The sequence below is a fragment of the Tenebrio molitor genome, chromosome 2 (genome assembly GCF_963966145.1).
Source record: "Tenebrio molitor chromosome 2, icTenMoli1.1, whole genome shotgun sequence".
NCBI classification, from domain to species: Eukaryota; Metazoa; Arthropoda; class Insecta; order Coleoptera; family Tenebrionidae; genus Tenebrio; species Tenebrio molitor.
The window spans coordinates 26,784,977-26,800,249 of NC_091047.1; the positions used below are offsets into that span (position 1 = coordinate 26,784,977).

Here is a 15,273-nt window from a genome sequence, read left to right on the forward strand (position 1 = left end):
CTGCATTAAATATAGAATGCTTTTAATATCGATCTCTTGGGAGTAATGTTACCGTAAGAGATATTTTATTGGTTACTAAAATCATCAAGAAATGGGGCTTTGTCAAGCACAAACTCGATTATTCAAAAAAAAAAAATGCAAAGAAAAAGAAAAGTTGACTGGGCTTCGATCGTGAAGTAGAAACCAAATAAAATAAAGCGTTCTCTAGAGTACTGCTCACAATACATAGATAAAGTTTTTGTAGTAGATGCAATCATTTTTAACTATTAAGTATTTATGGAATTATTTCTATTTTGGTTGATCTTTCCAAATTAAAAAAAAAAAAGATGACAACAGTATAATAAAATATCCACTTTCAAAAAATGCTATTCATGAACTGATAGCATAGCTATCAGCTGTAATTTGGTGTTCACAAAATAAAAAATTCTAAAAAACCAGAATTTGGTGTTGTAATTGTTATTTATGTAACATTGCGTAGTCATACTTTTTAGAACGAGTAGATAGTTTAGGAGATGAGCACAGCGAGTGCATCTAAATCTTTTACACACAAATTGTCACAGCCGCTCTGTTCATATACAGGGTGATTCATATAGTACAATAATAGAGTTAACTTTATTGGTGATGTTCGTCTTTGTGAGTTGTTTTCGCGTTGGCTTCAATAAATGTCTCGAAACAAGTCAATATTAACCGTTTGGTCCCAACTTTGAGAAGACGACGTGGCATTTTCTTTTTGAATTCTAAAATTTTGTACCAAAACTCAATTTTATAGATATGCGCACAGTGTACGTCGAAAAACGTTTGCGCAAGTCGTTCTCCGTTGTGTCTTCTGTGAGCGTGACGTTTCTGTCAAAATGGCGCCTCCGAGAGTTGCCAACTGTGACTGGATTTAGTGTTATCTAAAATTCCTTATCAATAACCTAGCAACTGAAAAATTACTAGGGAGTGGTCACAATCAAAATGAATAGATTATACATATAGGTAGTATTGTTTTAAAAAAAAATTATGAATCCTTGGTGGTTTAGCTTCCAATAATTTTATTTGTCACAACTAACATTTACGAAAAAGTTAAAATACGACTATTATGTATTTGAACGATGAGAAAAGAGACATGATCTTGATTTAAGACGAATATAATAAAGATGCCTCTGCCGTTGCAGTTATGCAGACAATAAACATTTTCCCAAAAACTCTTTGTGTTTTCACAATTTCATTGAACCAAGCGAATATGGCTTTATGTTAAAATTTACGAAACTGCACAGTTAACTCTATTTTACGTATTTAAAATCAAAAAACAACGTTAGCGTTGCAAATGTATTGTGCGTTGAATTTTCAATTCCGTCGGGCTCATTATCACTCGTAAAATTCCCTGTAGTTTGCATTCAAATGCAACATGTGCGTAAACTTCAATTTTATACATAGCGTGCGTAAAATTCAATCTTACGCACACTTTTAAGTGCACAAGACGCCTACTTTACGGATTCTTATAAATAAAATATATATCATTAGACATTTTTTGCAAATGTTTCCTTTGTAAAAGTGATATTTCTCTATTTTCGATTTTTGATAACGACCTATAATAACTTTCACAATTTTGTTTGCTTTATTATCCCGATGAAAACTTAAAGACGTTCGCTGTTCTGCGGGATAAATGCCTTGCTTGTAATTGCAATGAAGCTAAGCTAAAGCGTTAAAGAAAACTTTAGTCAAACTTGTTGCAAACTCCGAATTCCCAACTTAGTATGTCGGTCTAGACTTACACTTGCCACCAAAAAAAATGGGAAATTGACGTAGACAAAAATTTGTTTTTGTATGTTTTTTAATCTGTTTAATTTGGATTCTTTTTAAAGAGGTTAGAATTATCTGACATTGTCACCGAAATGATTAATCAAAATAGTTTAATTAGACTTGGTTTGACACGAATAAAACTGACATAAGTTGACAATTAATAATCTGATTTATATGATCAAATTTTAGATTTCCCATTTTTTTGGTGTTCAGTGTACATACCGATGTCTAAATAAACTAAAATACCGTGAGATCAAAAAATACATTAGAGTAGACGGTAATCAAAAATTTCTGTTGGCAATTATTCGTTAAGGTTACAATTATCAGATGTCAGTCTTAAAAGTTAGGTTAGTGATTTTGAGAACGCTGAAATCTTGATTTTCATAAAGATGTGAATTATGTGTAAAAGAATTTCCTCAGCTAGTGCAATGAAACAATGAGATTTAAAACTCCCGTGCCTTTATTCAACGGTGAGCACGCCGCTTGTGTATAAATCGATGGGACGATCAATATTCAGAGAGGTTATGTTGTGGGGGCTCTTATTGTCAAGGGGTTTAATTTCATGCACAACAGACACACGACAGAGAAAAAAGTGCAAATCTTTTTTAAGGACAAGCTGAACTGCACCAAATGATAGGTAAGTTTCTTGGGCTAATCTCCGGATGGATAAAATTTGGAGTCTCCGCAATTCTTTGTTCAACCTCTTCAGTATTTTCAGCTGTTCTTTTTGTCGGCCGTCCACTGCCTTTTTTGCGCAGAACACTACCTGTTCCCAAAAACATGTTTACGCATTTGTAATAACAAATTTTAATAGTCAATAATGATAATTATTTCTATTGTAATGACATTTGAATTAAATTTTGTTGCCAACTAATAGTTATTTATGTATTAAGGGCGTAAGAGGGCTTTTATGGCCTGAGGTGTGATTTTGAGCCCGAGTGATAACGAGGGCTAAAAACACGCTGAAGGCCATAAAAGCCAGTTCACGCCCGCAGTACATACACTATTTTATGCACGATTAAGACCTAAAACCCTAACATTTAACAAAAATTAATAAATAAATGTATGACCACACCACGGGATGTTTGCATCGCGTAGTGCTCCCGTCAAATTTTTAGTTTTGCGCGTAACCTTGGAAACAGTGAAAACACCCGTAGCCATTATGCCAATTGCAATTTTCGGTTATAAATTCATTAACGAAATGATAAACGAGGATGAGAAAGCGGCAGAAATGAGTGTCCAGTATCGCGTAATCCCCATTCGGGATTAGGTAATTTAAGTTAAGTGGCAATTTTTTTCCTAATTTCAGCAAAAATGTTTTTGACTTTTATTTGACATATCTTTATGGCCCATGGGCATAAAGTAATCCGTGGGCCATAAAGAGACGTTTATTCTTCTCGATTTTTTTTTATTTTCGATCTCATGGTACTTAGTAACGCATGTACAGGATATTATTATTTTTATTCTTAGTTATTTATTGCTCAATCTGAGTTAGATGAAATTCGCTTAAATTGCCAAAACAAGTTTTCAACCAAATCTCACAAATCCAAAAATACACAAAGGAAATGATGACAGCATTTAACTTTTTGTTCAAAATTTGATAAATTACGCTAATGTTGAACGAAAAAGCTCACTTTCCGACAAAAAGTGGATACATTAATAACACAAACAGCTAGACCATTAGGCTGTAACAGCCGCTCTTAAAACATTGTTTATCAAATTTTCAGTGGCGTCTAATAGCGATAAGTTAAATTGAATTTCAAGCGTTTGTTTGAAGACCCTCAAAGTATTCACCAACGTGAAAACAAAGTAACTGATGACGTGTAGAAATACGCGAGTTGTGTACGATGGCTCATGATATTCGAAAAGACATTGAGTTATTACGGGCGCTTAGGTTAAAGAAATGATGTGGAAACTGTGGAAATTTATATGGAAATGCTTTTACAAGAGACAGCACAGATCGATAATAATATGAGAGAATATTGATTACCTATTTGTGACTTATTGGCAAAATGTTTTATATAAGGTGATCAAAAAATGTCTACCTTTTGCTGGTCTTTGTCTATTGTTTATGGATTTGTATCGCTACTCAACGAATTTTCTCATTTATTCTTCAAAATCATCTCAATGTCGAAGATGTAGACGAATTAAAAGTGCAACCTACTATTAGAAAGTGAAGCCACAAGGTCACGTGGCATGGTATTTATATCACACTTGCAACAGTATGTATTTAAATTAAGTTTAAATTTAAATTAAAAACAATTATAGTTGGCAATTAGTTTATATTTTGTTTATTTAAAATCGTAATTTAAGGAAGTATCATGCTTCATCATCGATGAAGTTTTAACTTTTACAATTAGTGAACTTCATATTGTAGAAAAAAAATCCTACGTAACTGTACTTAAGTAAACTAAAACCATTTTTTATTTCTACTTTTTGATTTTTCTTTTTTCTTTTAATTACATTCTATTTTATTTGTAATTCCTGTATCCTGTATGTTGTTGATATAGAAATCTATCAAATGTTTCGGAAGTAGAGTACGGTGATAAGCTACTATCCTTAATTCATAATAAAATTGCTTTGCGGAATGGGAGTCGTCTGTGTCTTTGTGTCTGTAGAATTTTCTTTCATTCACGATAACTTCCGCAAAAATGCATCAATTTTAATTTTTCTTTTTGCAAGATACTTCTCTCAGTAAGGACTGATGGGATTATTTTTGTAACTGCAGACAGTAATAGAACAAATATTGGATGGAATTCATGGATGTACTCGTACAAACTGGCGCCTTTGTGTATCTCCATAGAAACGGTTAAAGTGGATTTTTTTTTCTGAGCAGAGTAGAAATACTTCAAGTCCTTGTAGAAGAAGTGTCCACACATTTGAAGCATTTTTCACGATTTATTTATCAATTACACGATATATTTAATAATCAAATTATCCCTATTAAAAAAACCTCTAAAAAAGAGAAATAACGAAATTATTAACCAATATTTAACCGATTCCACTGTGGTGTTTCACGAGCGTCGATATCACATGTTAAAAAGTAAACAATTGTAAGTTGTAATCGTTTGCTATTCACTTAAAATTTTTGTCATATTTGGCAAATAACTGAAGTATGTCCGATGCCATTGAAAACGAAATGCATTGCACGCTTCTAGAATTGACGCAGATCGCGGCAAACTGCATGCAGGATTTAATGCCACCAAAGTCCCAAAAAGTGTACATATTATGATTTCTACATAATGCTCCAGAAGAAAAATATCTGGCTACAAACGTGTAATGATTTGAATACATTACTTTTTCCGCCAAATATTTGAACCTGCGCAAAACGGTAACAAAAGTGGTCGTGATCGTCATCGAATCGGAGGAGCCCTACGTTGTGATTTTCTTTTGGCGGAAGGTTCGGAATGCAAACGGTGAGGGTTCCAGTTGGAAGAGTGCCGCAAATAAAACACACATGTGAGGGACGCAAAATACCTTTTATTAAAAATGTCTGTAATAACTTTGATGAAAAAGAAATTGAAACGAATACAAAGGACAGAACTTAAGTTAACGAAGTACAAGAAATTAACTAGTTGAGTACATCACAAAGATAAACGACAAGATGAATGCAACAATATTTAACATAACAGAAAAACGGGCACATGACAGACAAAATGACAGTTAACGCTTGCAAAACAAGTAAACAAATTATGGTGCAGTTATTACAGACAGGGACGGATGAAAAACCCTCTTCAAAAACCGTATCCCAGGTATTACTCATATTTTACAATTTGATTAATGACAAACAATGTTTAATTTGGAACTACGCGGTCAAGGTACGCCAACGGGAGCTTAGAGCTGGAGGTAACAAACTCTCGGCCGCGAGGGGACTCAGAAGAATAATCTAAATCGGCTTGAGACCAGCGACGTTTCTAGATACCTACTCAGGGTAGTAATGAACGTCGGGCTATTTCACCGACCAAGAAATAGTGACAGAGCGCCTCGGGGTTGTACGATGAGCTTCCCAAGCCGCTTCGAGCAGAGCTTGCTCCACCTTCCCCAACCAACCGTTTACCGACAAAAACCTAAGATCTCTAGAACCGCGACGGAGGTTTCACGTCAGCATTCCAGAGCCGCATCGAGCAGGACTTTGGTCCGCCTCCGCTAACGGCCGTAACTTAACCGTGGCCTCCCCAGAAATTTACTAGACAACCCCACGACTTCCTGATTGAAACCTAACCCCCATAGTGGCGCACTTACAACATTTTACTTTAACTCTTCCGAAATCTAGCGGTGCTTAACAACAACATAAAGAAAACCCGAGTTTAATTCAATCGAACAACGCGTACCATAAAACGATGCGAAAATTCAACACAACAAAACGCAACATTAAACAATGATGAAATAAACAAAACATAACGCAACATTAAACAAGGATAACATAAGCAAAAACAAACCGCAACATTAAACAATGAGGAAATAAAAGAGAACAAAACGTGAAGTTAAATAACGATAAAATAGAACCACTTTAAATGGCACAAATATCAGTAAACAACATAAATCACGAATACAATAATCGCTGGTAATGTTAAACAAAAAAAAAGGGCGGGTCGAGTGCCGTTAGAAAATGTTAGTGAAGAAAAAAAACAAAATGGACGCACGCGGTTCGGACGATGGCTCCGAATTTGCGAAATTACCAGATTGTTAAAAAAATGAACCTCCCCGAAGAAAGATAACGCTTAAAATTAACAAATGGGCGCTTCTTAAAGCCACAGCATGCAACAAAATAAAATCTACAACATACCCTTACCACGTGGTCCTGGTCCCAAACCAAAACACAAAAAAAAGGCAACGAAAGTGGGATAAATTACCCAGGTGAATTAAAAAACGTTGAATTCTTCACGGGGACACAAAATATCTACTCGGAACGGTAGTGTAATCGGTTCAGATGTAACTTACAGATTTTTGGAATATTGGATCGCTCTTCGCAAGGTCTGTTCGTTTCGAAAAACCAAACAAAAGTGACCTACCCCCTTCAACCACCCGCGCGAGCGAGCTTCAACCCCCGCTATATTTCCGCTCGTAGTTCCTAGTCTAGCCGCTAGTACCTTCACATTTGGCGCGCTGTTGTGGCGGTACCGGAAATTTAAATTTAAATTTTAAACTGGGTCACTACAAACGTAAAATTTCTCAGTTCCCCAGGGGAAGAATAACTATCAGTAGGTTATACAGTGTGGAAACCACTTATGGAATAAATTCAGTAATTTCAAAACTAATGACATTTGTCAAAAAAGCTGAAACAGGTCGATTTTTATTTCTCATGGTGCTTATTTTAAGTTGTTTCACTTGTTCATGACGTCATCCATTTTTGAGCTATGACGTCATCATCATTTTTTTTAAATGACAACACTGACTTTTTTCTTCTTTTTCTGATAGACCTTACTACTACCTAAACGATTAATGAAAAAAATTGGTACCTTAGATAACAATTTTTTTTGAGAAAATGAGAAATTTTATTTCAAAAATTTAATTTAATTTTTAATGTAAAAATTTTAATTGACCTTAAACAGAAACAAACAAATATCTAAGGTTAACAATAAAATGTAACCCAAAAAAAAAGTTGAAATTATCCCCCGCCAACTTTTGGCACTGTACACCGCGCTCAATAATGTCAGGGCTGATTTGTTCCATTTCAGCGCGAATTCTCTGTCATAAATCTTCTAAATTGTTTGGTCTATTAAAGTAAACCCTCGATTTTAAATAACCACATAGAAAAAATAATAAGTAGGTACCAATAATATTACAAGGGAAATAGGAATTACTGGTGTCTTAAAATTTGCAAATTGTAATTTTAATGTAACTGCAGAAAAAAAAATTAGTTCATGTCCGATTTTTTTTTTGTGATCCGCTTGAAAACAAAATAGTATATATCATTCAGACTAGAAGGTCTTTAATTATTTCTACACACTTCTTGACAGACTAAACTTATTAATAATTTGGGACGATATTTCAACTTGTCTCCGAGTTGGATCAGACTTAACGAGTGTGAGAGCCTGGCAAAAGCTTTTAATTAACTTTTAACTATTTACCCCACATTGAGAGTTACACCAATAAATTTCTACATTTCCCTTCGCAACTATTCGTTCATGTCCACCAAACTGTTGAAATAATTAGTAGGGCCCGGATTTTAGGCAATTAAAAAGTCGGAAATAGGTGCCTAAAATAGTCCCTTAAACTACTGCAAATAGTCCCTTAAAAACTGAAAATAAGCCATACTAGGTCCTTAAAGTTGTGGTTAATTAAATTAAAAAATGTGTTTTTAAAGTTTTAAGTAGGTACACACAACAAGATATTTACTAATTATTTTTTATTAATTAATATACAATACTACAAGTTTGTTAGTTATTTACATTGTTACGTATTTACATTGCATACAAGATATTGCTCTAAATTTTCTACTTTAAAACATTGTCGGTTATCCACCAAAATGGACTTTTTGATTTTGAAAAACTTCTTTCTACCTCGCAAGAGGTAATGGGCGCAAATTTGTAATAAATTTCTTCCATTTTGGTGTCATGTTCCGGCACATCTTCACCTCTAAAAATTCTTGCCAATTCTAGAAGAAATTTGTATCCAGGATTTTTTTCAGTAACATCTTCAAGTTTTTTTAATGCTACTGCTGCTACAGGGCCTGGAGATTTTTTTAGGGAGGTAAATACGTTTTCAACAATTTTGATTGAATCGGTTAAAGGTAACCAATTTTTTTCCAATTGAGTAATACTTTCGCAGATTATTTTAAAATTACTGCGAACATAAATTAATTGGTTTTTTATTCCGGGTTTCTTCATTATAGATTGTGCTTTTTGAATAGCAACAGCAGAACTTCCATCAAAGGACATGACAACCTGTGAGTAGTTAAAAACAGTTTAACAATCAATTAATTTGCTTATCTTTTATATACTTACTTCTTTAATGGAATCAAAGTGTTCGCTGTAAAACATAGCAGCCTGAAGCCATGTTCCCCATCGTGTTAAAATTGGCTGTGGAGGCAGTGGCATTTCTTTTAGTTTTTCTTTGTACATTTCAACTCTCAAAGGTGCCTTAACGAAAATTTTTTTCACGTTCGAAATTAAATTATCCACATCTTCATATTGATAGCGAATTTTTTCAGCCACTAGATTTAAAGCATGCGCTAAGCATGTGACATGCACAATTTTTGGATAAAACACCTTAAGGTGTCTACCAGATTTTATAATATATGGTGCTCCATCCGTTACAAACAAAAGAAACTTTTCAGCAACAACTCTGGTACTCCACAAGATTTCTACGCATAGAAATTTTAAATCAAAATAAATTTAAAAAAGTGAAAAACCCTTACCTAAAGATTGATTTACGAATCTAGCTATTGTCTCATGATTTGTTCTTTCTAATTGTTTAGACGCCAAAAGATAAGATTTTCCAGGTTCATCTTCTGAAAGTTTCCCAACCAGACAATTCGCCACATATCGCCCAAGTGCATCTGTTGTTTCGTCAACTGAAACCCATATGTTAAAAGGATCCAGCTCATTCCGAATGCGGTCAATAGTCTAAAAGTGAAAATAATTTTAAATTAAATATTAAAAGATAGTATGTTCATACATCTTTGTAGCATTTTGGTAAATAATTTTTCCGTAAAGTAGACTCATCCGGAATTTTTCTACCACAATATTTTGTCAGAAAATTCTGAAACGCAGGATTTTGTAGTTTGTGCCATGGTATATTGGCAGCTAAAAAGACGTTACAAAGTTCCATATTGAATGTACTATTTGCCGATTCCTCCAAGTTCTGTGTCAGCAACGTTTGCCGAAGCGGTGTCATAATGTTCTCTTTATGGATGGCCGTTTGCTCATGCTGTTGCAAGTGACATTTTTTTTCGCATATAAACTACAAAAAATAAAATTTTCAAATAAGTAAAAAATATAAAATGACATATTTTTTATTATGCTTAACTTACCAGTTTACCACAAGCTTTACAAAACATTTCTCGGGTTGATTTTATTTCATATAAATCTTTCTTGCTTGTCCACTGTAATATTTTTTCGCGTAAACTAATTTTTTGTTTCGGCATTATGTTCACTTTAAACAGGTTCACAAGAAACACGACCACTGCACGGAGATAAAGTAAACGAGAAATGACAAATTTGTAATGCTTATATTTACGTCTCCCACCAAATTTCAGAGGAGATGGTTAATTTTATATTTCTTAAATTTTTAGAAAATGACACCCTTAAGGTTTCTCTTATTGTTTCACTTCGGGATTTTAATTTTCGTTTTTATGGCAAGGACCATTTTATAAACGTTAAAGCTTCTAACAATACCTAAGTATCAGAAAACATTAGACCGCGTATACCTGCACCCCTTCGAACAGAGGCAAACAGATAAACTCTGTAATTTATGCCAGTCCAGTCTAATGGTTTGTGGTACTTAGGTATTGTCGGAGTATTTACCGCTGACATCATGGTCCCAACCGTAAAAGCGAAAAAGTAATTCCTGTATTGTACTGCACTTTGTACATTTCAGTAATTACATCTCCTTAAATTTTAAAATCATAAAGCATTGTAAATTTTATTGAGGTACCACTTTTACATTTTCAATACCGTAAACTTCCCAGAATTCGAAAATTGGGAAAAAACCGCAAAAATGAAATTGATTTTTGGTCATTTTAGGCATGTTCAGGCAGTTAAAAGGTAAAATAGGTATTTAAAGGGCATTTTAGGCCGAATAGGCAGAATCAAATATGGCTCTAATTACTCTAATTAAGCCAGAAATCATTTATAGACAAGTTTCATACATGTGCCTTAAAAAATAAAAATAGTCCATTTTGCCTAAAATCCGGGCCCTAATAATTAGGTAAGGCGAAGTTTAAATCACACTTTTCCTTTTCACGAGATACATAAATTAAACGAATTTTCTTATGAAACTTCCTCGATCCGGAAAACTGTGGGAATTTTGCGGAATACTTCTTCTCCAGTACACTAATGCCCGCTCGCCAAGTTTGAAAGATCGCTCACGTAGCACATTTTATCAAAGCAGTGGTCTGTCTTTGCAATTCTTTAGCTAAAAGTTTAAAATCAAATGATAGACAAACATCACAAGTTTTATTTGATCAAGTGCGAAAGTGTCAAAGCGTCGCCTTTTGATGTGACACAACTTTGTTGACAGAGTTCCAGTTGAAAACCTTTTATCCCTTTATGTGACATTTACCTACATCAGATTAATCTTATCCGTCCGTCACATGTCGATAGATTTGCATGTCTGATTACAGATTAGTGATTAGTGATTATTTAGTTCATTATAGTTTTAATAGTCTACCCACTTTCGCTCTTTTAACACCAGACCAGACGTCTGCGTTTTCACCATGGGTTCACTCCCTGGGAAGGAATTTGTTTTAATTAAAAACGGGTCTAGCAAAAAAAAAGCTCATAATAGAGATTTCAGGTGGATGGCGAATAGATTTTAAAGTGGAGGATTAATTACGTATGGTTCACAAACGACCGTCTAACCGCACTGATGCAAAAATATTTATAAATCTAGGACTGTATGTTCAGCATTTGAGTACACAAGTTTTATTTGTAATCTGTCTTTACCTTCCTTCTCTTCTAATCTCCCTATTTATGTCAACTAATTACCCAAACGCTTGCGATTTTGTACCAATGACGACTAGTTAAAAAATAAACCTCTTGTTCGTTTCTAGCATCTTTTAATAAATGTTTTCATTTCATTTTTCATTTTGTATAAGTTTTGCTTTGATCGATTTAAAACCGAATTTGGTTTCAAGCTCGGTTTCAAGAAACTTGGGAAATATTTACTTACTTCAAAAATTAGTTAAGAAACCATACAGCTTGGCAAATTGTTGATTAACCACGAAAATTCGCTGAGAGCAACGATTTTTACTTTGTAATATTTAGGGCCAGTTTATAGAAAGGGAATTAAATATTTAATTCGAATTAAATTTTAATGCGCGATTAACTCATGAATCCGAAAGTTCGATTGGTTCAATCTGATCACGTGTTCAGTTAATGTCGCATTTGATTATGATTAATTTAATTTCGCTTCTGTAAGCTGGCCCTTAGAATATTTATAATGTTCCTAACCCACACCCGCCCATTTAAAATTGTATCACTTAAAATCTCATTTGAAGCAACAGGAATGCTCACAATAAAATAAAAAGCTATTATCGCAAATGAGAAAATAACTAATTATACAGGGTGTTTTCAAAGTTGAGGTGTTCCTTTTAACATGTGATAGTATGCGTTGTTCTAAAGAATTTTAGCCAAAATCACCTTAGTAAAATGTGCACAGCAATGAAGATACAATAAGTTAATTTTTTTGAAATTTTTGAAACCGGTCCTGCTCAAATTTGCGCTGATTTGTTAGAAATTGGAATTGACAAAAAAAAAAAATCAAATGAGCATGGACGTTAATCAAAACTACTGTCAGAGTTGTCATCTAATTATTCGAAATGGCTTTATTATTAGGGAAATAATGAGCTCACAGATATGTTGCAAATGCATGGGCAATGTTATCACGTTATCAGAATGCATCTGCAGCGTCCAGAGAGTATTGCAAAGCGATTTCCGGAAAGACACCATTCTGGGCCAAGTTAGTTATTAATCTAGTACAGCGGAGAAATGGACAGGACCGGACTTAAAATTTTAGTAAACAATAAAAATATACAATCAATTATCTCCGTGAATACAAACATTTTACTAAGAAGATTTAGGCTAAAATTCTTCAGAATAATGTGTAGTACCTCGTGTTACAAGGAACGCGTCAACTTCGAGAACAGCCTGTATAAAGCTTTCAAAAAATGTAATAAAGCGTTACTTTCTGAGGATAACAAAGGAACGTAGAACATCAATAAAATTGAAATCCTGGGCTCAGTAGGCGTTGGAAAAAGTAAACCGTTTAGAACAGTGTAAAGTTTGATTTTTTGATTGTTTAATCGGCACATAATTGAACATGTTTGTTTTCAGCAAGGGTGCTTTTGCTTCGAGAATAGGAATCGTTAGTTGTTATATTTTTAATCTAAAACATTGCAAAGAAATAACAAAGAAATAATTTTTTGTTTCTAAATTTTAGGTTAGCTGTCAACATGCTCCAATTAATTTACACTTTAAAAAAAGCATAACAATTGAGGGTTTCCAACGCGTTCCCAGCTCAGGATTTCATTTGAAGGCGCGATATTATGTTTCATTTCAAAACAAACCAATGAATAAATTTACGTACCCAATTTCTTCTTATTGATATTTAAGCCCTAATTAAACAGGAAGAATTTGTTAAAGAATAATTCAATTTAACATTTATGTTTATTTTAATTTTCCGTTTTGCACATTGACTTATTGCGTTTTGAATTTTTCGAGTAGAAGGCAATTGACCCTGTTGACCTACAAGGGAAGTTCCGCCGACTATTTGGCAGTCACCGACACTTTGTACACTGCGCTCAATAATGTCAAGGCTTATTTGTTCCATTTCAGCGAGAATTCTCTGCCGTAAATCTTCCAAATTGTTTGGTGTATTAAAATAAATCGTCAATCGTATTCTGTAATTTTTAAAGGGGCGTTAAAATTTTAGCGTCTTTTAAAATTTAAAATTTCAAGCCCTGATTGGTCATTGCTATGACAACTTAATTTAACTGCCTTTAAAATTTATCGGAACAGTTACAGAATACGCCCCTATTTCAAATAAACCCATACAAAAGAATTTTTACATTAAAAATTAGATTAAATTTTTGAAGTAAAATTTGTTTTGGTAGTAGGAATGTCTATCAAAAAGAGAAGAAAAAAGTCATTTAAAAGAAATTAGTGTGACGTCATAGCTCGAAAATGGAAGACGTCATGAACAAGTGAAGCAACTTAATAAAAGCATGAGAGATAAAAATTTGTAATCATTTGAATGTGTGTGTGTATTTTAGCTATGTATCTAAAGTAATTTTAGAACAAAAATGCCATTCGGCAACAAGTTTGAATTGGATACGATTTATTTTAATAAGTGAATAAAACAAATAAGAAATCAATAAATAACAAAATCATTAAAACTTAAAATAAAATGTAAAATACAGTGGTCAACAAATGTTCAAGATGTTCTCTTAACATCATTGGCAACAGGAAATTGGTTTTAGACAATTCGTATGTCGATTTCCGAAAATAACTAAGAAAAGCTTTTCAAATGATGTATCTATGACATGGTCATCTCCTTTGCTTTTTGAAATTTCAAAGTTGGTACTTAATACCTTCAACGCAGATTCGCACTTTAATTTTACGTTAAAGACCAATAAATTCGATATCATTTGATTCAGTTTTCCTCCGATCCCTCTATCTTGACTGGTTCACGAATTAGCAGTAAGTCACTCTTGTAAATACCTTAAATGTCCATTGTCAATTTTTAATGTAAAACCATCTACATAATTTCATATGTAGTTAAATAGTCATTTCCTTTGCATAATTATGATACCCATTCTTTTCCAATTTTTTTCTAGATATATTCGTCACTCTCGGCCTAACGTTTGAAAGGTCATGGTTTGTTTGTATCATGTTAATCGTCTTCGTTCTCAAACCACTTTACCCAAATATAGAAAATTGAATAAGAATCTTATACCAAATGTTTGTCCTGTCCTAGTTCTCCTTTGATCTTCCAGCGGTTCCCTACATTTTACAATCTTCATACTTGTTCTTTCTAATTCATTCATTCCCTTGTATAGTCTATTCACGATGAATGTGGATAAGGGGTGGCTATGACATCTGATAACATTGTTGGTAGTAACTACAGGACAAATAAAATCTCCTAATAGAAACTGATAGCTTTCCTGTTAAGTTAAGTTGATTTCAATTAAGGACATCGTTGCCAACTTGAACATATTTCGAGTTGAATCATCATAATTATATAAATAGACAACACTGTTGAAATTTGAATGTCGGAACAGTCATGTCATATTTCTGACAGGAAAAAATATAAAATTGAGTTATTTTATCCAACATAATAAAAATAAATCACAGTCACACCTTATTCACATTCATCGCGAATTCACAATAGGTGATCACCTTTGACCTGTATCGCCACACCTTCCTTTCACGACAGGAAACGAGTCAATTGCGCATTACTCGCCGACATTACATTTTGACGAATTTGCTAATGTGATCTAACGTAAATATTTACCATTAATTGAAAGCTCGTCTACGACCTATGAATTTTAGCAATAATTTAAAGAATATTTGATTTCACCTGGTTACTTATTTATGTTTCTTCGATCCCTTCCTCTACCTATTCCCTAGAAATGTTTAAATTAATTTTCTTAATTTTGTCCCAATTAATTGACATATTTTTCTGTCTGGTGGAAGTTTTTGGGTGCATGAGGCACTGGTCAACATTTTTTCCACCACGGTTCCTTGAAAATTCAAATATTGGAAGCTTTACATTAAAATAAATACCGTGAGTTTTTATTTTACTGAACATATAGTGAAATTTTTT

At 33.5% G+C, this 15,273-nt stretch overlaps 2 protein-coding genes across 5 annotated transcripts in view; one reads left to right on the forward strand and one right to left on the reverse strand.

Moving 5' to 3' along the window:
- The window catches only part of LOC138122670 (oxytocin receptor-like), a 206,748-nt gene that overhangs the window by 168,720 nt on the left and 22,755 nt on the right, over nt 1–15,273 (forward strand). The gene's annotated exons all lie outside the window — the stretch shown is intronic.
- On the reverse strand, nt 8,118–10,684 carry LOC138124463 (uncharacterized). The gene is made up of 5 exons (XM_069039505.1): nt 9,761–10,684; nt 9,406–9,690; nt 9,146–9,353; nt 8,733–9,091; nt 8,118–8,672 (listed from the first exon to the last, which is right to left on the reverse strand). The coding sequence occupies exons 1-5, from the start codon at nt 9,872–9,874 to the stop codon at nt 8,223–8,225; spliced, it is 1,416 nt and encodes a 471-aa protein (XP_068895606.1). The 5' UTR covers nt 9,875–10,684; the 3' UTR covers nt 8,118–8,222.